The sequence below is a fragment of the Myotis lucifugus genome, unplaced genomic scaffold (genome assembly GCF_000147115.1).
Source record: "Myotis lucifugus unplaced genomic scaffold, Myoluc2.0 scaffold_3, whole genome shotgun sequence".
Taxonomy (NCBI): domain Eukaryota; kingdom Metazoa; phylum Chordata; class Mammalia; order Chiroptera; family Vespertilionidae; genus Myotis; species Myotis lucifugus.
The window spans coordinates 25,533,706-25,558,257 of record NW_005871051.1 but is presented as its reverse complement, the minus strand read 5'-3'; the positions used below and the strand labels follow the sequence as shown (position 1 = coordinate 25,558,257).

General features: G+C 41.0%; 1 protein-coding gene across 1 annotated transcript in view; it reads left to right on the top strand.

Moving 5' to 3' along the window:
- Positions 1–24,552, top strand: part of DNER (delta/notch like EGF repeat containing) — a 154,350-nt gene that overhangs the window by 40,004 nt on the left and 89,794 nt on the right. The window contains exon 5 of the mRNA XM_006082776.2: positions 9,346–9,491. Coding sequence (XP_006082838.1) covers positions 9,346–9,491 — 146 coding nt within the window. The remainder of the gene's footprint in view (positions 1–9,345; positions 9,492–24,552) is intronic.

Here is a 24,552-nt window from a genome sequence, read left to right as displayed (position 1 = left end):
ATGTTACAGTCTCAAGGGAGCTGGTCCAGGATTAAATGGGCAGCTCCACGTCCTCCACACACAGATTTAGTCTCTAGATTCAGGCAGGCTGCCTTGGCTGTCACCATTCACTGTGGCACGTGAGCCAGTGTGAGTGTGGGGGGCTCATGTGCATCTTCTTAAATATTCACAGTGCCACTCATCCTGCCACCAAGGCCCTGAAAAGAGGCGTGCTCTTTCACTGGTGGCCCCATCCCCAGCAAAAACTCCCAATTCTATTATTATTAAGGGATATGGGAAGAATAGATACCAACTAGCAGTTACTCCCACATTCAAATACTCAAATCTTACTTAGGATCAGTAATGTAGTCTAATATTAATGGAGAAGGAGTGTGGTAGAGTGAACACCTTGAAAAAAATTAAACTAAAATATTAGCTTCAGGTGTACAACATAGTGACTAGAGTCTAGGGGTGGGCAAACTTTTTGACTCGAGGGCCACAATGGGTTCTTAAACTGGACCGGAGGGCCGGAACAAAAGCATGGATGGAGTGTTTGTGTGAACTAATATAAATTCAAAGTAAACATCATTACATAATCTAATATTAATGGAGAAGGAGTGTGGTAGAGTGAACACCTTGAAAAAAATTAAACTAAAATATTAGTATTTTGCCCATGGCTGGACTAGACAATCATATACTTTATAAAATGTTCCTTCTGATATTTCTCATACCCACCTGATGCCATACATAGTTATTACAATATTTTTGGCTATATTTCCTAATACAAAATAATAGTGAATGTAAAATAAATTAAAACAATAAAATAATAAAATTAAACAAAACCACTGCACTCTGTGCTAGCAACTGTTTACTGTGGGAATAGATACTTCTTTTGGAAATGTATAGAATGTCAGCCTAAGAACTCTCAATCTAAACTTTTAAATTCATTTTAAGCCTCTGTTTTGATATAGAATTTGCAGTTTCTCTGCAGGGTGAATAGACAGAGGATGATGCTGAGATGCTAAAAGTGGAAAGTAGTTTTTAGGTGTTGCTATATCTGACAGCAAGATTTGTTGAGAAAAAAAATCAATCTATATTCAGGTGATAGCAAGTGGATTATATTTCTTTTATAATATCTTACCACTGTCTTTACAATTTCTTTTTATTTAGAGAAAATGATATTATAGTTGACCCATGAACAATGTGAGGGATACAGATGCTGATTCCATGTAGTAAAAAATCTGTGTATATCTTTTGACTCCCCTAAAACTTTGGTTGTTTCTCGGTATTCATGGGGGATTAGTTCTAGGAAACCCCATAGAGATAAAAGTCCAAGGAAGTTCAAGTCCCTTATATAAAATGGCATAGAACAATGCATACAGTTGGCCTTCCACATCCAGAGAGTCCCAACTGTGGATGTGAAACCCAGGGATACAGAGGGCCAGCTATCTATTTATTGAAAAATATCTCTATGTAAGTGGACCCATGCAGGTCAAATCCATGTTGTTCAAGGCTGAACTGTACTGAACGTGCACTTTTCAGTCACTTGGCTAGGCGTAACCTACCTGATGACTTAGCTGGGTGACATTGGTAGAGGTATCTGTACTGTTGCTGTTATGTGCCATTGTGTCTTTCAATTCAAAAGCATCATTGGCCATACCTCACCCAAACATCCCAGAAAATGAGATATTCTGTATGAGAAAATTTTGTAAAAAGCAATTCACTACCTTAAGCATCACAACTTAAAAGCAAGCAAGCAAGCAAGCAACAACAAAATCCAGCTTTTATATGGAAATTTAAAGAAAGATTCATTAGAAAAAGTAAAAAGACTGTGAATGAGATCCTGGAGGGTTGGTGTGGCCAGGCACGTTCTTCAGCAAATGAGGCATCGTTCGTTAGTACCTGGTGTAGTGACAGCTTTTTTAGTGCTCATTTAATTTTTCTCCTTAACTCCTGATCTGCCAGCATTCTGCATATGTGCACTGTGGGGATAGCTGCGTTCTTTACAAAGTGGGGGTGCATTAGTAAGCCTCATTTTATATCATGTTGCCCTGAACTTGGTCTACATTCAGGCTTGCTCCCTGCCTCAAGGTTGTTTCTGTGTTTTGTTTTGTTTTGTTTTGTTTTGCTTTTGTCTCTGGCTTGGCATTGTCAAAAGATGATTTATTTCTCAAGTTTTGTTCCACAAACCACAAGTATTGAGTCACAAATCCACAGGGATCTGACCAACTTATTAAGCTTTGCACTAACCTCCATCCTACCTTCTAAACAGTGGGCATGGGGGAGGGGGTGTGGAATGGGATCTGGAATCTGTGATATTTCACACTTCTCATGCCTATCTCATGCCAGCCATGGGACTACCCCAACTATGGACAGTTTTTATAGGTTATAGGTTTGTGCCAGATGACTCACCAGTCCTAATAGGAAGACTAGGCAGTCTGTTTCCAATACCTACTGCTCAAGTATTTACAGCCAGAATTTTTATTTTGCATGTATGCTTTCCTTTAACAGGAAAGAAAATGGTCTTTAGCCAAACCACTGAGGTGAGAAATGCAAATCTCATTTGCTATTAATCCCAATGAGGTAGTAACGACAGAGTCCATTTAAGACTCTTTAGTGTTAATATTAAAGAAGACAAGTGGTAAAATCAACAGTTAATGGCCTGGAGCCAGCCATCTCTGCTCTAACTGATGTATGACCACACCACTGCATTCCAGAGATAATGACTGGACCCCTCTCAGGGCTTTCAGCTTCTCATTGGCCCCAAGGGAGGTGAGTTTGGCCAAGTCACTGTTTTAAAAGGACTGTAATGATGGCAGAACATTTTATTACTGTGTTAATGAGCACAGTGTGGGGTGCGGACCAGGCAGAGTCTTTGTGTGTAAGTTAGGGGAGGGGGTGAGCAGAGGAGAGAAGGATTGAGAGGAGGGAGAAGGAAACCCAACTTTTATTTGTCCTCATAACCAGTTACTCCAGAGTGTGAACGGATTCCTGGATAACCTTTGGAGAAACTTTGCCTTCATTACAGTTTTAAAACTCATTAGGGAAATCACCCAGTTTCGTAGCAAGTAGAAGGGGTCTCCCAAGCCATATCTTCCCTCCTCCATCCCTCCCTCTTCTCTTTCGTTCCTTCTGAAGTTTGAGTTGAACTGTGTAGAGTCTTGGAGACTTTTTCTTTGCATGGCCCCCAGCCTCCCACTTGTAGTTCTTTATGTTCTTCATGATGTAGAAGTCTTATCTTTCCTTATCAGTCCCACAATGGAAAAATCATATAGGCATTTCTGTTGTAGCTATTTTTTCTAGTATGATTCTGTAAGGGCTGATAACTATGCAAAACTAAGTTTATGTTGGCTGGTAAAGCTTGTTTCTGGGCCCTGTTTTTTTTCTCTCTCTTCTCCCTAAGTTCACTCTCCGTGTCCCATTGATTTAATACCTCTATATTTAGATGAGACCCAAATTTAAAGCGTCTGCCCTAACATTTATAACTACACCTGTCCTACATCTGTCCACCAACTTGACTGCTCCATTTCAGGAGAGGTCTCATCAGTGTCTCAAATTTGATATGTTCACAATGGAAATTTTGATTCACATGCCTACCACCACCACCCACAAAGATGTTTATACTATCTATGTGTGATTTCTTCCTTTCTCTCCTATTCCACATACAAAAGTCTTCTTGGTTCTTCCTCCAAAATGTGATCTTTGAAAAAGCATAAGTCATGTGTTATTCCCCCGTTTAAAACCCTTTGGTGGATTTCCATTGCACTTGGCATGGACTCCAAATCTTTACTCAGGTTCATGAGACCCCCCGGTGATCAGGTCTCTCCTGCCTCTCTATCCTCATCAAGACGCTGGCCATTGACACACTGATGTCCTCATCCATCTGACACGCTGACCTCCTCAGCTCTTTCCTTGGCACTTTCTCAGCTTTCAGTGTTCAACCTAAAATCTGCCTCCTGCTTGGAGCTCAATAAACAATGACTGAATGTTGAATGAATGAGGTCACTCTCCCTCCATCCCTATACTTTTCCCCACCTCACCCCATGGAATGCATGGTCTCTCCATTTAGGGTGACTCAGTATATCAGTCTCATAATCAGAACCATAGACTTTAACTGTGCACAATTATGATTTAAACAAATGTTTATTTTTAATGACTTTCAAAGAACTCTAATTTTACATTTGTTGTGGTTGCAATGAGGAATATAAGGCCCAGAAAATGAGAAGAAGATAAAATGTCCTTTGATAAAAGGTGTAAGAGTCCCTGAAGCATTTGATGGAAAGCCTTCATTTTCTTTTCTCCATTTCTGCTTCACTTGTTTTCTGTGTAAGCATTTCCTTTCCTTGTTTCATGCTGTTTCTAACCTGTGATTTGGTTTTCTTTTTCCTTTTCTCGGCCTAGTCTTCCTTCCTCCCTTTCTCTCTTTCCTCTTTTCTCTCCTTTCTTTTATAAATCTCCTTCTTTTATTTCCCCTTCTTGCTTTTAACTTAAATCAAGTCTTAGTTGGAGCAAATTCATAGCCTGTGTAACGTCAGTGCCTTGGATTTTGAAAAGACTATAGAAAATGCAGGCGTTGCCAAAGCCCACTCTAAAATGTCTCTGCAGACAGAACCAGAGTGTCATCCTCAGAGACTCCAGTGGAGGGTGAGGAAGCTTTTCTATCCAGTCCTGGGTCAGGAATTATGTTGTGCATATTGATATCACACCATTAAAGAAGAAAGAAATCATGACCCTTTGCTTTGCATTTCTTATAAGTGTGTTAGAAGTGTCCATTGGTATGAGTACTGTGTCCAAAAAAAAATCACACTGACTTTCAATAACTCTCAAATGACCACGAATCCAGCCTCAAAGAACTTCTTTTGTAAAAGATGAATTCTTTTTCACTCTGATTTTTTCTGCTGTCCCTTTGTAAAGGGCACAACTCCTGATTTTGGCATGAGGCATTTCCCAGGGGCTACTTGACTCCCTACCTAGCTGCAGGTTGATGAAAGTTAAATTGGACAGTATTACTTTTCACGATGAGGAAGTCCAAGCCTTTTCCCTTAGACATGGTCAAAGAGAGGTGTGAACAACTTACTGAAATTATACTCTGACCTGGAAGGAGCCACCAGGCGCTGATCTCATCGTGTGAGCAGTATATTGCCAAAAATAGCATGCTTATTCTGTTGACTCCCTTTGGGAGATGAGGTGACATAATTAGGAATTACATAGGAGTGTGTGACACACTATTGCAAAGATTGATTTCTTTAATCAATTTGGCCCTAAGAGACTTTAGGGCCAAAATACTCACAGTTTTATTAAGCAAATAAAGCTTATATAGGAACCTTTATCAGAGTTGTGTCCAAGAACTTCTGAGACCTGTGAAGAATATCAATTCTGTCTAAATAATCAGAGTTGGCAGAACTTTCAAAAATAGATGAATAAAATGTGCTTTCATAGGCTCACCTACATGCCTCTGATTCAGGGTGGTTGTTACCTTAATAATAATATTACTTGCATGATTTAGATTAGCTTTTCTGCCAGACCAGTGGTTCTTAACTGGAAGCATGTGTCAGAACTATTTAGGAAGTCTTTTTCAGAAAACATGCCTGCCAGGGGCCCATCCTAGACTATTGATTCTGAATCATTTGTGTTGGAGCCCAGAAACATGTACGTGGAAAAAGCCCCTGCAAAATTATGTAGCTTCTGCTTTCAAAACAATCAAAGGCCCACTACTCTGCACTGAACGTTGGTGTGGCAGAAACCAGGGGTGACTCATCTTTGTAACCTTAGCATTTAATATGGCCCCTGGTTTATAGATGGGAGCTCAGTAAATGGTCATTGAGATAATGGAAGCAAATTATCTAGAAAACTACACCATGTATATTTTTAATTGTGCATTCATTTGAATTTCTACCAGCTAAGTACATTTAATAGCTGAATAGAATTTAAAAAATAATCTTTGGAGGGAGGTCTCTTCAACAGAATTACAAAGCATTATGTGGTCTAAATGCTTAGAAAGTAGACAGATGATGTAGATTTCAATCATAATAGCAAGGGTATGAAAAACACTTTTATAATTACTGATATCTGATTGACCTCTATTATTTTATGTGTAAAAATATCTTTTTGAATAAGAACTCTGGTAGCATCCCAACATTGTTCCAGGCTCTGTGTCCCTATCAAGGCTAATCACAAATGAATAAGCAAGTATTTCCTTAAGAAACGGATCTATGCATTCAAATAATTGCTGTGCTTCATGTTAGATGACAAAACATTCTGGAAACTCCTCTTCAGGAATTGCCTTTGCCACTCTCTCATATATAGGGTGTCCACCAGTAATGCATACACACTTGAAATGATTATAAAGGCAGTGTTTATTAACATACAGTTCATTTTCAAAATTTAAAAGAATCTATAGAATGAATAATTTATTTTTATCAATGCCTGTTTTCAAACTGATGACTGTTATGGTCCAGGCACTGGACCGAAGCAATGAAATTGCAAACATCAAGAATCACTTTGGCCAGAACCGGTTTGGCTCAGTGGATAGAGCGTCGGCCTGCGGACTCAAGGGTCCCGGGTTCGATTCTGGTAAAGGGCATGTACCTTGGTTGCGGGCACATCCCCAATGGGGGGCGTGCAGGAGGCAGCTGATCGATGTTTCTCTCTTATCGATGTTTCTGGCTCTCTATCCCTCTCCCTTCCTCTCTGTAAAAAATCAATAAAATATATTAAAAAAAAAGAATCACTTTGTTCAGTATTTGTGCGCCCTCAGTTAGTCAACTGTTGCCGGTTTTGTACCATAAACTTTATCTTTCATGTATCCCCATAAAAAGTCTAATGAATACATTTCCTTTGTTCAAACTTAGTATGGCTTCACCTATTATTTCAAATAAGTTAAATCTGAAAAGGAGCGAAAATTAAATGAGTTATCAGCTGTTAAAGTGTATATAAAATTTTGGGGATGCCCTGTGTCCCCCCTAAAATCCAAAAGCATTTTAGGATGAATTTCTTTTGTTCCAAGCTTACTCCGGCTGAAAGGAAACATCAGTTGATCTGTTAAAGTATGCATACATGTTTTTGGGACACCCTGAATACACCCGTATCCTGACTTCCTGCTTGCCACCTCTCTGACTTGTCCCTAGCCATCAGGAAGATTTGGTAAAGGTGGTATAACAAGAAACCACCCAAAACATAAACTAATCAGGGACATGTATGTGATAGTATGTACTTGAGATGGATGGGTTGAGGTCCGAGGGGGCTGGGATATTGAGGAGAAGCTCATGAGTAAGGTGAGATCTGAGCTAGGAGATGGAAGAAAGATGAGTAGGCCAGACAAAGGGGGCTTCATGGAAGCGTTTAAAGAATAGAGGCGAGCAGGCCGTGTGAAGGTGGCTGGGAGGAGGTGTGAGGTATCTATCTAGTGCGGGGCCCTGATGGAGGAAGTAGAAAACTCTACAGAGGAGGTGCCTTTGCCTAAACCATCCTGTTTCTTCTGTCCTAAAGCCAGTTTACCATAAAGTCCTCAATAGGAAATCTTAGGAAGAAAGCAACTAGTCTCTGTGGATGTAAAATGCCACCCTGAGTCAGGCCTGCAGCACCAGTCTTTACCGACACACCAAGAGACACTGGCCTCCTAATTCCAAACTAGGAGTTGAGGTGTGTCTCCACTCCACTCTGACTTGCATTCATTTCCCATCATAACCTTGACACTTGTGAGTTGGATTCAGTCTTCTGCTCTGTTTTGCACCCATCTTCTGCCTGTTAAAATGATCTCTTGCATTAATGTAAGACTGCACTTTGCAGGTTCCTGGTCTCTGGATGTTCCTCAGGACAGGAGGAGCAGGAGACTGTCCTCTCACTTCATGCCTGTGTCCAACTGTAATCTCAAAAGCACCCTGTTTTGATCTGAGAAGAGCCCCAGTTTTGATCATAAATTCTATAGTCACCCTACTTTGGGTCCATTATCCTTACTTAACACATGAGAACTTTGGGGCTCAGAGAGGCATGACTGTCTAGAATCATTTTCACCACCTGGTCTTGAGCACTATTTTTTTTAAAGTATATTTTATTGATTTTTTACAGAGAGGAAGGGAGAGGGACAGAGAGCCAGAAACATCGATGAGAGAGAAACATCAATCAGCTGCCTCCTGCACACCTCCTACTGGGGATGTGCCCGCAACCAAGGTACATGCCCTTGACCGGAATCGAACCTGGGACCCTTCAGTCCGCAGGCTGACGCTCTATCCACTGAGCCAAACTGGTTAGGGCATTTATGGGTAACACAACAGTCTTCTCCTGGATGATGGAGGTGTTAATTATAAGTGATTTATTTTGAAATTTAAAATTATATATAAATAAGTGAATATTCTTATTAGAAAAAAAGACACTCTCTTAGTAAAATAATTATATCATTGATACAAAATACTTACAGGATTTATTTCTTTATTCCAATTGGAGACTATATTTACTTCCTATTTATTTCTACTTACTATCTATAAATAGCCATACTAGACAAAGATCATGGAATGATAAATATGATGGATCAATGATACTGCAATCAATATTCAACTACCATTGGTCCTGTATTATTAGTTGGTTAAAGCCATATAAGTTAAATTGATATTGTGTAGCCAGATTGGTGATGAAGTAAGCTATTCACTGATAAACCCAACATAGAATACCAACCTGTATTGCATGTCCGCCTGTGAAGGCACAGAGTCTGCCCAGGAAGGCTGGTAATGGGGGTATATTTAGTGCTATGACTACCCCCGGTAACCAGGAGGCAGGAGTGTTGGGAGATGTAGGCAGGTGACTTCCTGGGAGAAAATGGGTTTAAATCAGGGAAGTTGAATTCTAACATGCTAGAGCAGGGATGGACTTGAGAGAAAGAGCGGCCCCCAAGGGCGAGGGCAGGAGCAGAGCAACGGGTCTAAGGGATGACCGAAGTGGCAGTCGCTCCTTTTCGTTGGCCTTGGGTGTTTCTCATGGGGAAGTGGCTGCCTGAAAGGCCTGAGGCTACTGTGTGTGCTTTATTCTTTTGCCTAACTCAGTGGTCGGTAAACTCGTTAGTCAACAGAGCCAAATATCAACAGTACAACAATTGAAATTTCTTTTGAGAGCGAAATTTTTTAAACTTAAACTTTATAGGTAGGTACATTGTTATTAACTTAATTAGGGTACTCCTAAGGCTTAGGAAGAGCCACATTCAAGGGGCCAAAGAGCTGCATGTGGCTCGAGAGCCACAGTTTGCCAACCACGGGGCCCTAACTTAACACATTTCATCATCTTGGCCGTACTTGAATGCTGCCTAAAATAAATTCAGAGTCTTGTAAAAAGAATGTTGGTAAAATTCACATTTCCTCTTGTCCCATTTCCTTTTAGGTTTTGTGAATGATTCTGTGACTAAATCCATCGCGGCTTTGCGCTTGACCCTGGTGGTGAAGACCAGCACCTGTGCTCCATCGGAGAGCCGTACGCATGACTTGGAGTGCTCAGGAAAAGGGGCCTGCACCACGAAGCCAGCAGAGGTAAGGGGACGCCGGTAGCCTGGGAAACATATATTGATATAAATGTATTTTAAGAAGCCCCCCACATTTCTGGTTTCAATTATATGCCAGTATGCAACACACAGATATATAAATCTCCATATGATTTCTAAAGTAATTACAATGAGTTTGTGCAGTGCTAGCCCTTCTTGCTTTGGTAGAACCAGAGTTTTTGTGAGAAGTCGTCAACATATCTGGTAGCAGAATCAAGAGAAATGGAAGGAAGGAAAGGTAAGCAGAGTCATTTATTTCCCAGTTATTACAGAATTTCCTCCTTAGACTTTGCATTTCCCTTGTGCTAATAACAGTTATAGAAGTGAAAATAAGAGAAGGAATGGAGAAGAGGCAGGGACCAGAAGGCCGACATTATTTTTGACCTTTGTGGACCAGCATTGTCAATATTGTGGGGGACCTGAGTCTTGTTCCCCGTAGTTCAGGTCCCAGGGGCAGGGGTCAAGGGGCAGGCATCAGGGGCTGAGTACAGTTTCTCCTCATTTTCTGGTTAGTGATGGGGTAAAGGAGTCAGACCAGAAAAGGACCAGAGCAGCCACTGAGGCCAATTGCCATCAGTCTAGGGCTCCCTTAAGGCAATGGCAGATGGACCCCAGGCGCCATCTGAACGCCAGGAGCGAGAGACCCTAATCCTAACCCTTACAAGGGAGCCTGTTCCAAAAGGACACATCCACTACTCTTAGCACTCACTGTTTTTGTGTCCGGCATGCTTACCTCCATTTCCCTCTCCCCAGTTCTACACCTATTTACACTGGAGTTCATGTTAAGTAAAGTGGGTCCCTCAATAGAAAAAGAGTATGAGTTGTTTTAGACCAGTGGTTCTCAATCTTCCTAATGCCGCGACCCTTTAATACAGTTCCTCATGTTGTGGTGACCCCAACCATAAAATTATTTTCGTTGCTACTTCATAACTGTAATTTTGCTACTGTTATGAATCTTAATGTAAATATCTGATATGCAGGATGTATTTTCATTGTTACAAATTGAACATAATTAAAGCATAGTGATTAATCACAAAAACAATATGTAATTATCTATGTGTTTTCCAATGGTCTTAGGCGACCCCCTGTGAAAGGGTTGTTCAACCCCTAAAGGGGTTGCGACCCACAGGTTGAGAACTGCTGTTTTAGTCCAATTTTAAGGGTAGCACTGGTCAATTTTCTGTGGTGACACCTCCTTGTGGTAATGCCAGCACCTTCAGTAACAGTGGTGGGAACTTGGATAAGTGGAAGGAATGGGGTAACTGAAAAAAGAGATGTTGGAAGATATTGCTCATGCCATCTTAGAAAACCCCTGATTTTGATGTATTTTAGGTGTAATGCAATGGCTCAAAGATACCATTTTTTTTTCTGTAAGATATCCCCTGGAGGGGGCAGAATGCTGTCAGAACCCAAGAAAGCAGTGGAATAATAATTTCTGCTTAATCTTAGAAGAGGAACACAGATGTAAACCAAAGTCACAAATGAAATCCCTGGGGGAGGGGAGAGAGCCTGGGGTAAAGCCAGGAGGTGGAGTATGAGGTTTCCTTTACTGAACCGAACCTTCCCTGTGGGTCCATTTCTGTCTGTCTCAGCCAACTTGGACCCAATGCTTCTCTTTCTTGAGAGGAAGCTTCATTTATCAACTTATTTTATGGGGAAAAGGGAAGGACACTAATGTTCTGCAACAGTCAAGGCTAGAGTACAATAACTTGAGAAAAGATATGGAAACCATGGAAGAATGTCAGAGCTCCCCAGTGAGGCTGAAAAGGGGGGACACACAGGTCTTCCCCAGATTCATTCTTATCATTCCCAGTGAATGATTCTGGGGCCTGATTAGCCCTCAAATGATCATATTGGCAAAAGAGAAATGTCTTAAACAGGAACAGAGGACTGTTTCAGAATTTAGGACTGACAATGTGGTTCAGATTCCTTGTGAGCTTTCTCTTACATGGATGATACTTCTGGGGAAACTTTTCATTCATAAAGTACTCACCGAATTATCCTGAGGCATCATGTTGGCGGCATGTGGCCCCACCTGGGTCTCCTTGGCATGAAAGCTCTAGCTCAGAGGCTGTGCCTGGTGCTTTAGAACTGACTCATTGAAAAGGTTGTGGAAGTGGTTAGCACCTGGCAGGTAACTTGGAAAACTGAAAAAATGACTCAAAAGCCTGAGTGAGGAATCCATGCTAATTTTAGCAGATCACTGTAGAGGAAACACGTTCATTACGAGCACCAACTCCTTTGAATAGCTGTTTACCTCTCCCTGAGATGACACCTCCTCCCTCTGCTGCCACCTCCCATGTCCACCACGTGCTTCTAGAGTATGGAGCCTCTGCTGTTGTTGATTCAGTCAAAGCCCACATGTACCTTCAGTGGATTTAAGGAAATTGTGGCAGTCATCTAATCTGAGCCATTATAATCATCCCTGGTGACTGTAAGCAAATGATTAGGCTGAAATTATCATGTCCATTCATAGACCCACTTTGTTCTCTTGGATAGAACAATCTGGAAGCCAGTCCTGTATAGTTCATAAAAAGATGGGGGGATTTGAACTACCATTGGCAGGAGTGGGGATGCAAAGGAGGCTCATCTTTTTTGTGTCTACTTGAATTCCAGTGGCTTCTTGTGATTGTTGTCATAATTTACTAGTCATTGACTAACAAGATTGTTATCATCAAGTTTGTTTCTTTTACTCTTTCCAAAAACTAGAAGTTATACGGTCTAACCTTAAACTCAATGCAAAATAGAAAGAACTCTATGGTAGTTTAATTCTTTACTGTTGCTAATCATTTTTGTAACTTTTTATTGAATCATCCATAAAAATAAAAGCAAATCTGTTATTTCCATGCTACTCTCATTTGGTAATGGGGCTCATTTCTTTTCTGTCACGTATACTTTGGCTAGAAGATACTTCACAGTTCTGAGTTGATGGGTGACTTGTGATAAAAGTAAACTTGCTGTTCTTAGATATGGCCCCATCCTGGGAAGGTCTTTTTAAATTTTTACTATAGCACGGTAGGGAGCTACCTTCTAAAAAACTCCTTTTGTTATAACAGTTGACTGATGTTTTCTTTTCTTTATGAAATATTTGGACTGTTGGCCACTGCTTCTCTTTGTATCTTGTCACCAGGGTTGGCTGTTGCCTATTTGATGATTCCTTAATTATCTGAAAGGTGTGTCAGAGAGTCACAAAGACCTCTTTGCTGGTGTGGGCCTTAAGTCTTCTTTAGATTCAGTTAGGTTCCATGGACCCTGTCTCCCAAGAGCAAGAGATGTGTATTAGTCAAGGTTTTGCAGAGAAACAGAAGCAATAGGAGACATATTTATGATTTATTTTAAGGAATTGGCTCATTCTGGATCCACTCATTGTGGAGTCTCAGTGAGTTCAAAATTTGATTGGGGAGAGGCGAGTGGGCTGAAGACTAAGGAAAGAGTTTCAGTTCAAGTCCAAAGTCAGTCTACTGGTGGACAAGGAAGAGCTGATGTTGCAGATGAAGTCCAAAGACTGCTGGGAGAATCCCCTCTTGCTTTGGGGAGATCAGCCTTTTGTTCTATTCAGGCCTTCAACTGATTGGATGAGGCCCACCCTCATTATGTAGTTCAATCTGCTTTACTCAAAGTTCACTGATTTAAATATAAATATAATTCAAAAACACCCTGATAGAAATATCCAGAATAATGTTTGACCAAATATCTAGGCACCATGGCCCAGCCAAGTTGACATATAAAATTAACGATTACAAAAATTTCTCTCCAATTCATTGTTGTACCCTTTCTACTCAATTGCATTCCTTGCCCACAGAATTAAAGGAGTAGTTTTAAAATTTACTTTGCCTAATATTTGCCCGAGGCCCTTGACACAAAGTCATATTCCAGGCCCCTCACTCAGATTATGATGCCTTTTGTTAGATAGATGGTGATTCTGATGCAAAAGTAGGTTGTGGACCATAATTCTGGAAATAGAGGCCTCAGAAATAGTGCTTATACTCTTCCCATTCTTGCTGATTTCATAACACAAATATGCAACATCGTTTTATTCAGGGATTTCACTGTTAATAAATTCAAGGTCACGTGGAATTAATAAAAAAAGATAACTGCTGACAAATGATATAATGGTTCAATACATATCCCCAAACTGTCTTATTTGTTGGCTCAGATTTATATTGATAGATAAGTGGGGTCAGGCCCTCATTCTTAAAAGGTTCCTTAGAAATCTCTCTAGCACTAGCTTAGGAATCCATCATTGTTAGGCTATTTGGATCAGATATTAGAGCTAACTATTCAGATTGTGTTTTTAGAGAGAATTGAACTGACATCATGGCTGGGAGCCACTGATAATTCCCCTTAGAGCCTGTATCTTAATTTTGTCTCCAGGGGTTGGCCTGCATATGAGAAAAGCACTAGCATGTTGGGCTCTTGAAGATTCCTGACCTTCTATTACCTCCTTCCTTGCTCTTAGAAGTCAAAGGCTCAAGTTCTAGAAAGTCCTAGACTTCCTATGGCCGAGTTCTTCTGCTTGGGTTTGGTTTATAGGAAATAAATCACTGCCCTGAAGTTGTTTTTTATTCATCACTTGTTAACATCTGCTGTCCTTGTTCTCCAGCCCATGTGGCCTGGGCAGGAGATATTATCCTTCCCCTCTACTTAATCCTTTTTCCTGTTTCAAAAGCATGTGCTTCTTTGTTAGGGCTCGAAGTAAATTCTCATTTCTGAGGTTTGTTTATTTTCTATTTCATTCCCAGAGCAGAGAGAGGAGCATGCCTCAGCTGTGTTCAAGAGCACCCTTTCCAGCTTCCAACCTGAGCTCCTCTCACAATCCCTGTAGGGGCGTCCCCCTCCTAACCCCCATCTCATTCTTCCCTCTGGTTTCCATAGTTTTCCACATGCTGTTCCCTCCATCTCGAATCCTTAGTTGCCACACCACCCTACCCCCACTCTGTGCCCCTGCCCTCCCGCCTTCCTAACTATACTCCAGTCTCAGCTCAAACTCTTTTTGCTTCCGGAAGCTGTCCCTAATCCCCAGTGTAGACTCCCTCCTCTAAAACCCTGTTGCATTTTATTTTTCTTATGAGACACATGAGTATTGATGTATGCTTTTATTTCTTTACATCCATTATTATTTGTACTCACTTCACTGAAGAGTTATTGTCTGTCATGTGCCTGGTACTGGCCAAGGCTCAGGAGATGCACATTTGGTCAGAGATGACATGGCCCTTGAGACAGAGTTGGAAGTTTGTGGGGGCAGGGTGCTGGTGATGCAGGCTGGGCTGTGGGAAGGGGTTGCAGGTGTGTTCTGTGAGCCCTGACACAGGCCTGACTCAGATGTGGGATCACTGGGCTTTCCAGGGGAGTCTCAGCAGGTGAGTTCCTTGATCTTGTGATCTGTGCCTGCTTCCTTCGGCATCCATTGTAACAAATAGCGCGTGCTGTCCGCATGGATGATGCTGAAAAGGTGCCTATGAGCTGAATGAACAAAACAAACAAAAGAACAAAAATATGATGGGAAACCAGTTCTCCGAGTGTTGAGTTAGATATATAATTTGATATGTAATTTGAGTTATCTGGTAGTTAAATACGGGAAGGGCATGGTGAATTTCATTTGATAAAGTCACGGATGGAAAATAGTCTCTGTTCTGAGGTTCTCACAGACAGTGTGACCCAGGACGCTGTAGTCACCACTGAGGACCTCCTTAAGCAACACTGCCAATCCCTTCCCTGTCATTTCCAGAGGAAATAGGTCAGAATAATCGGAACCAATGGAATCGTTGATGCCATCCTTCTGTTGGTTTGAATCCTCTGTGAACCTCTCTCAGGCAGTAGCAGCGCGCCGGAGGGCAGGAATGGATGTTACATTCTCTCACCCATCACTTCTCTCAGAGCTCATCTTTTGATTGTCATTAGCGCAAACATAAAGGCCCTCAAGAGACCTTGAAAAAAGACTGTGACCCGGTAACACTGTGAGAAAGAAATGGGGTGGGAGGGGAGCAGAGGAAGCTCCTCAAAAAATCAAAGAAGGGCCTCACTGTATCCTAGGCACTCAGGTGTGGAGCCCTTTTCTCACAGTTCTGTCCAGTTCATTATATCCCTCAGACTTTATATCCCTCAGAGGCGATATATTCATGAGTCTGCATCAAAGACAGATAACTATCATTCTGAAATTGCAATGAATAATTTTTAGAACATGGAAATAAGCCACTGATTAAATGATGTCTGAGAGAAGGAAAACCATCACTTGGAACTTGGCAGGCCTGTTTTCCTTGTCTTTCCATAAAATACTTATCCTTTTGCCCTGTTTTTCAGTCCATAATTCAGTGAACTTAGCATGAGCTGCTGGGAATAATGAAGCTGAATGGCTTTGCCTGAGGAGGGCATCCCCTTTAGGGATCCGGAAAGCATCGCGGTGCTTTGCTCACACACACCAAAGGAGTTTATGCCACTCCTCATCTTGGATAGTCATTTATTTCTGCACATTTCCATTCTCTCACCCAGCGTTCTGTGAGCACCTCTATGTGTCAGGCATGGAGCTTCACCCCCAAAAAACACAGGGGAGGAAAACCACTTGACTCCCTGCTCTCCAGATGTTGAAAGTCAAAACACTGGCGTCGGGAATCATTGAACTTGACCTTCACCTGATGCCCAAATCTCTAAAACATCAACTTCTGCAGCCTTCCTCTAATTAAATATCTAGTCAGTGCCCATTTGAGGTATTTCTTTCATATTAGTAGGGGGAAAGAAACCATTATGGACTTCTGTTTTTGACAATTACCTCAAATATAGCTTTAAAGTGCAAATAGTAATAACAAAAAGTACAAATGGACTCATTTGTCTCCCTGAAGTCTGACAGTTTGGAGCTTTAGTTTGATGATGGTATTTGTCTTTTCCTTCGTGACATCCTCTGAGCTTCTAAAAGCAGCCTGCCTTTGCAGCTTATCTTTCCAGTGAGGGAGTGTTAGGTAATTCAGAATGACCTGTGGTGTGTTAGGGGATTGTCCAGCATAACTTCCCCCCAACTGGACAGAATGTGTCTTAATGACAGACAGAGTCCAGGTTCCTTCCTGGTATTAGAGAGATCTCCCCTCCCTTTCAGAATAGCTCCCTGCTGGCCATCCTTGTGCCTCAGTCTCTAGACCAGGGGTGGGCAAACTTTTTGACTCGAGGGCCACAATGGGTTCTTAAACTGGACCGGAGGGCCGGAACAAAAGCATGGATGGAGTGTTTGTGTGAACTAATATAAATTCAAAGTAAACATCATTACATAAAAGGGTACGGTCTTTTTTTTTTTTTTAGTTTTATTCATTTCAAACGGGCCGGATCCGGCCCGCGGGCCATAGTTTGCCCACGACTGCTCTAGGCCATGGCCCCCATTCTCTGCTGATAGCTACAGACTCATGTGAAGACTCCTCCAGTAGATGTGGTGTTTGCACTTTTATTTACAAATATGTTTGACTTCACTTAGCCCAGTGCTTTTCTGATTTTTTTTGGTCTTAGGACTCCCTTGCATTTTACAAAATCATTGAGGTCCCCAAAGAATTCTTGGTTATTGGGCTCCATCTACTGATATTTATTACATTAAATTAAAACTAAGGTATTAAATATTTATTATTGCTTTTAATTAATAACCCCATCACATATTATCAAAAATGACACCTTCTTTATGAAAAGTAACTATATTTTCCAAAGCAAAAAAGAATTTAGTGAGAAGTAAGACACCGTTTTCGTTTTTACGAATCTCTTTAATATCTGGCTCCAAAGAAGAGAGCTGGGTTTTTACCTTTGCTTTTATATGTGATCTATTGTGAAGCGTTATTTTGATTGAAGTATAGGAAGAAAATTGAGCCTCATACAGATTCTCAGTTGGAAAGAGGAGAAGTGTTTTAATAGTCTTTGTAGATAATTGAGTATCTTGAAAATACTCGAGAACTGGACAAGCGGCAGATTCATAAAGTTTAATTGAATGTGGAATCTGAAACCATATCAATGATCTCTTGTACTCTGGTACATTAAAATCCATTGGTCTGTTCTGCATTTTGGATTTCCTACTGATGAATGGTTTTTATAACATCACAGATTGGTCATTTGGAAAGTAATGGACTTTTACAGAGCTTTCAAATGTTGATACCTTTCATTATATAATAATCCTAAAAATCACATCGTGATTAATATCACCACCAATCTCATCAAAATTGTCTTTAGGTATTGGGGTTTTGTCAAGCTCATAATGAAAGATAAAAGTTTTCCAAAATCCTAATTTCTCCTTTAAGGCTTTTAAAGCTCAAATGTTATCTCTGACAACAATAACTACTGGTTGTTTTCCTTGAAGTGGCAATCTTCCTCGGTTCATTTGAGAGAAAGTGTCTGCTGAATGGCCAATTCCGAAGAAGCCTAGTTTGCCTGTGAGTCCTTCTTTCAAGGAGAAAAGGTGTTCCATGAAAAATGGGATCATTAGGTCCTGACTCAAAGAACTGCATGTGTTTACTGAGACAACCCCTGGGCTTTGGGGAGCAGCAGGAATGCTTTATGTTCCCTTCTCCCCCTCCGTTTTGTTACTAGAATGTTAAAAAGATGTGTAAGGCTTGAGATTTCATCACATTTTAATTTTACTGCTTCAAGGACATTCTAAGTGAAATTGGCATTTTTCCTTCTGCAACCTTTTCATTGGTTATTGTTGCAAGCTCTTTAGATAGTAAAGAGGAGCAAGGAAATGAAGGGATTGCCTTTCAGAAAATTGGCTGCTTCCCTGGGCAGGAGGTGGGAGAATCCAGCCAGGATCTTGCTGTTGGGAGGGCAGCTATGGTGGTGGACAGGAAGCCGGATCATAGGGGCAAGGAGGGACTTGGGTCACCAACATGCCTTGCCCTTTGATAAGTTTGGTATGGAGTGGAGGGAGAGAGCGGGCAACTGGGTCAAAAGGAGGGTTTTTATTTCTAGAGCAGAAGATGTGCCACATTGAAATAAACAGAAGGAAAGAAACTGGCAGATGTGACAGGTGTGGGGAGGGGTGTAGTTAATGGAGGAAGGTTCAGAGAAGATGGAATCAAAAGGAGTTGTGGGAGAGAAGGTGCAGAGATCTGCAGAAAAAGGAACAAAACTCCCTTCTTTGAGGCAAGGGATGTCAGGCACCAGTCTTAACAGAGTATTAAAACAATTTAAAGAATTGAGGTGAAATTCATCTAATACAAATTTAACCCATTTTAAGGTGAACAATTCAATGGCATTCAGTACAATCAGATGTGGCCACCACATCTATCTAGTTCTCATCTCCCCAAAGGAAGCGCTGTACCCATTCAGCAGTCACTCCCCATCCCCTACACCGCCCCTGGCAACATCCTTCGGCATTCTGTCCCTATGGATTTACTATTCTTGATGTTTCACATAAATGATATATGTGACAGTTTGCATCTGGCTTCCTTTCCTTAGCACAATGTTTCGAGGTTCATTCATGTTGTAGCGTGTGTCAGTACTTCATTCCTCTCTATGGTTGAGTAATATTCCATTGTGTGGATGGATAATAATTTGTTTATCCATTTATGATTGATGGACATTTGAATCGTTTCTAGCTCTTGCTGGTGTGACTAGTGCTGCTGTGAACATGTGAGTACAAGTATTAGTTGGAATATCTGTTTTCAGTCCTTTTGGGTATATACCTAAGGAGTGGAATTGCTGGATCATATGGCAATTCTATGTTAGCTTTTTGAGGAAATGTTAATTGTTTCTCACAGTTGCCAAAGAACCATTTTACATTCCTATCAGTGATGCATGGGAATTCAAACTTCTCCATATACTCACCAACACTCGCTATTTTTCTTTTCTTTTCTCTTCTTTCATTTCCTTTTCTTTTCCTTTCTCCTTTCCTTCTTCCCTCCCCTCCCCTCCCCTCCCCTCCCCTCCCCTCCCCTCCCCTCCCCTCCCCTCCCCTTCCCTTCCCTTCCCTTCCCTTCCCTTCTGACTTTTGCCACCCTAGTGTGCGTGCAGTGTTATCTGGTTGTAGTTTTGAGTTACATTTTCCTAATGACTAATAATGTTGATCAGAAAGATTTTTGTTATTTTTTATTTTGTTTTCTAAAAACTCATACTCTGTGCTTTATGTCTTAGGAAAAAAAACACGTTTAATTTTCCCATCAAAACTGAAGTCATATCACCTTTGTGCAATCTTGGTTATAGGGAAAGAAATCATTGCAGACATAACATAGTCCAGCTCCTGGGGACTGGAGATGGCTCTGCCTCTGAAAGGAGGCAGGTGACTCTGTTCACCTGAGCCACCTGATACTGGTCCAGGCTAAGTGAGCACTGGGATATCTGCTCAATCCCAGGTTATTCTTGGCCTGACATCCATTCAAAAGTTTGGTTTATTTCTATGGAATGTGAGATAAGGCAGATTCAGAGAAGATGCTACTCAAATATTGCCTCGACTGGAAACTGGCCAGGAACCCACCACCTCTGTGAGGAAAGGGTAGGACCATCATCACCCCACACCCGTCAGACTGACCTGAGTCCTTGTAAGGGTTTCTTCCTTCAGATTGCCTTCTTGTATTCCAAGAATAATCCCAAGAAACTTGGCCCAACCTCCATGTCTGTTAATCATCAGCAAGAAGGACCTCATTCTGTACTCCACTTCCTTGACATAAGGGGCATTTTTGAGGCTAAGATAAGCATTTATGAGCCACGAGCATTAATCCTTTCCAACTTCACACTGGAGGATATTTTGTAGTTTAATGATAATTCTGCAGTTGAGCAGGATATTTCCAAACCAATAAGGGAAAAAGAATCTGGCTCCAGAAAGGAACGAGCAAGCTCTCCCTGGAATACAACAGCTGTGCAGTGATGGATAAATGGAGCAAGGTTACCACAGGCCCTTGGACTGCTGCCCTGAACACAATCCACCCTCTCTCTATGACTGTACTTGGTTTCCACCCAGATTCCGGGCAGGAAATTCGAGCTGTGTCTCAACCTCAGACAGAGGTGACTATGTGACATGTGCAGTGGGATATCATGTAACGCTTGAGTGTGGAAAGAAGGGCACAGAGGACAAGGGCTGACTCCTTCTAGGAGTCAGCAGAGGCCAGCAAATGTGGAATGTTTCAGAGCTGTCCAGAATCAAAGGTCATTAATTATGGAGGACATCAGAACTGTCACACATCTGTTTTTAGCACAGTCACAATATTTTGGCAGGAGACTAGGGGAAAATGAAGCACATGAATAGAAGAAATACTGGTGGCAGCTTATACAGTAGCATTCATACATTCCACAAATAATTATGCATGGGTATTAGTGTCTACATCTAGAAAAAACTTAGAAAATTTACTTTTTCGCTTTTTATTCTCTTTCCACATTATAATTTAATAAGTAAGTGCTTTCCTAACTTCACTACCATGTTTTTTCTTTTTCTATCTACTAACCATTTCCATTTCTTTACATGCTTGCTTCATTGCATTTTACCTTTAGCCTTTTTCTTTGTATTCTCTGGTCTCGGTTTGATTTAGTATATATTTAAGTGCTGATAAGCAAAGTATAATAGGTAGTTGCCATCAGATGGTGTCAGTAACAGACAGTTGAATAAAATTATATAAACCAGGCAAATTAAACATTGATGCAAGAGGAATTAATGGTCAGCGCACATTAAAATATTAAAAGAATGAGCTACATATCAGGAAAGCATCAGTTGAAGTGATGATGAAGCAATCTGCTCAGGAAGTTTTGTAGGGTCTGGAATGGAAAAAGAACCTTCAGCAAGACAAATGGCAAAGGCCATGGCTACTTGGAAGTTTGATTAGATTAAGGGTGTGACTGTCCCACAGCCCATGGTCACAGACTGTGGGAACTTGTACTGGAATCTGGTCACTTTTCTTTAAGCTTGAATTACTTTCATTGATTTTTCAATCATAGCCTGCTCCTCTATTTTTAGTTTCTCTGAACACATGGAAGATTTTGGGGATAGAAAAGATAATATGTTGTGCTATCTAAAATCAGAAGCAGCAGCTAAAGTTGACTTTTGTCTTAGGGCTTCTTTAGGTTGCTAAAATGAATAAAAATGGAAGAAGTATGAGATTCCATATTTAGGTTATTATCATATTATACTTCCATCTTCTACCATAAGAATAATTCATTGTGCAATCTAATAGAATATACCCCATAAAATTCTGATTGGTTTAAATTTCCAGTTTTGCCTGTTGCTAGGCACCCAGGCTTTCCACCCTGGTGACCTTCTGTACCTGGCCCATCTCCTTGTTCTGCTCCTGTCTGTCTAACTGCCTACCACAGAAGCATTTTGTAAAGAACTTTACAAATTATAGGTGGCACTTGTGATGTATAAACCAATGGAAATGGCTTCTGTTCCTCCATCAAGAGCCACCTTCCAATGGCCCTGTTGCCCTTGGCATTCCAGCCCTGTTGTCCTTGGAAGTGCTTCCACTCATCTTCTTTTGAACTACCCAAGAATGCTTCTGGCCTGCATGACTGAACTTAACTGACTTTAGTGGAAATCATTTGGGGCTAGACTCATGTTTAATTTCCTTCTCAGAGTTCTAATTTTGAAAGACAGTTGTTGGGAGAAAGTTGATACTTGAATTTCTGAATCAAACTCAATAGCACATACTCTATATGCTAACATTTTGTTTGTTGCTGTTTTGCTTTTAAAATCTATCCTGTGACAAGAGTTGGGGCTGTTGGCTACAGAAATGGGCAATTAGGAACAGCTGGTTTGGCTTAGGAGGTCACGGTTCAATTCCCAGTCAGGGCACTTGCCCAGGTTGTGGGCTCAATCCCCAGTGGAGCTCATGCAGGAGGCAGTTAGTGGATCAGGGATTCTCTCTCATCATTGATGTTTCTATATTTCTTTCCCTCTCCCTTCCTCTCTGAAAGCAATAAAATATATTTAAAAAACCACAAAAGAAATGGGCAATCAACTGCCTTGTTTTCTTACCTATTGTTTTGAAGCACTTCTCAGCTAAATGTATTTTTAATTTTGTAGTTAAATAAAATTGTTGACAAATATCAACTGTAGCCAGTAATACTCATGAATATATAATTATTCTCCAAGAAGGATACTAATAAAAGGGTCTTCTAAAAAATGACAAAACCATAGTTACCAACGAGCAGTAGTACTGGGAGATAATTTTTTAAAATGTTTTGTTTTGAAGGTCTTTATTTCGGAACGAAAACACCTTTTAAAAAATACTTCAAAAAAATAAAAGTGACTTGACATTGGTACAATTAAGTTGCCCATCCTTTGGACAGAAGGCAGTGGGTTGGGGGGTGCCTACTTGGTGTAAGATTCAAGGATATTTAGGGAGGTTCCTTCATCCCAAATTTCCTTGATACATCCGCATGGCAGGATGCCTGCAATCCTGCTATTTGAGCTTCATTCCTATGTAATTACAGCATGATTTCCTATTTAAATGCAAATGGCCCTAAAATGGTATCCCATTAAGGTGTTATCTGTCATTAAGACTAGAATAACTTAGTTCAGTCAGGGGTTGATTTCAGTAGGAAAGAGAATAGTAGATAATTCTAGAAGTCAGGTGCCTCCTGGAGGTGTTGGGTATGAGAACAGGGACCAGGGTTGGGAGAGGTGAGATTTATCAAATTTGGCAGCAAATCTGAGCCTTGGTTTGGTTTTCATGTCTCCCTCGTTTAGCGACAAGGGAGGCAGGTGGCATTTGAGCCATTCTCAGACAGCTGTTGTGCCAAATAAACAAAACTACTTTTATTTTAGTGCCTGAGAAGTGTTTATCTGGCAACAAAATGACCTTGAGCCCATTCCATAGCAGAAGCCCATTTATGCGGCCCTCAGAGAAAACAGGAATTTGGGCCCGCTCATAGGAGCTTTATTTCCTTCCAACATGTGCATCTAAAAATTATAATTGCAAAAAATGATGTATTCAAGATTGGCTTTGCACCAAGGACTGCTGTGCATGGCAGCCACGCTACTAGGTGTATCAGCCTTTGTTAGCACCTGAGCATATGAAAGAGGAAGTGAGCTTAATGTTTTTTCCCTAGCACTTAGATAGATCTGTGCTGGCTCAAGGACTTCCACGCCCCACAGCCCTGTGACATGGACATTTTCATTATCCCATCTACTGATGAGGATACCGAGCTCTAGGGAATTCAACATGCCTTTCCTTTCTTTCCGAATAAAGAACTTCTAAAAGTTAGTTTTCCACCTTTCTGTGTAGAGAAAACCCAGTTCTTCCTTACCGTGTGTTTCTTTCTCCTGTGGGTTTCTTTGCCTTTGCAGGGAACACTTCACTTCTGACACTTGTGGTCATCAAATCTGTAGAGGTTTTCCCCACACCAACCAGCAATTCTCAGACACCTGCTGGGTATCCAACAATTTAACAAAATTCTAACTGTATCTACCTAAAGCATCAAATCCCACAGGTTAAGGGCTCTGTCCCACAAGACTGCCCCTACCCCTTCAGATGACAGTCGCAAGCCTAGGCTATCTGTCATCTGAGCTTCTGATTGACTGGTTATAGACTGGAGGTTCCCATGACCTCTTCTTGGGTTTGATTAATTTGTTAGAAGAGCTCACAGAACTCAGTGACAAAAGTCTTACATTTACCTGTTTATTAAAGAATATGATAAAGGATAGAGATGAAAAGCCAAATGAGGAAATTCATGGGGTGAAGTCTGGAAGGGTCCTGAGTCAAGGAATTTTTGTCCTTGTGAAGTTGGGGTACATCACCCTCCTTGTGTTTGTCAGACTGGAAGTTCACTGACCATTGTACAGTTGGGGTTTTTGTGCAGGCTTCATCATGTAGGCATGATCAGTTATTAACTCCATTTCCTGTCTATCCCCCCACTCTGGTGGATTGGGGTGGAGCCGAAAATTCCAAGATTCGCCTTGCCTGTGAACTTACCTTTTGTCACCCCTGAGTTATATATTTGGATTAATTTAGTCTGGAAATTATAATGATTCTTTTCTGAATCTCCTGTAGAAACACATTTATTAGATATAACCTGCCATTTGTTCAATATTAAAATGATAAAAGCAACAAACATTTATTGAGATAAGATTTAATTAAAATGAATGATAGGACCTTCCCTCCTTT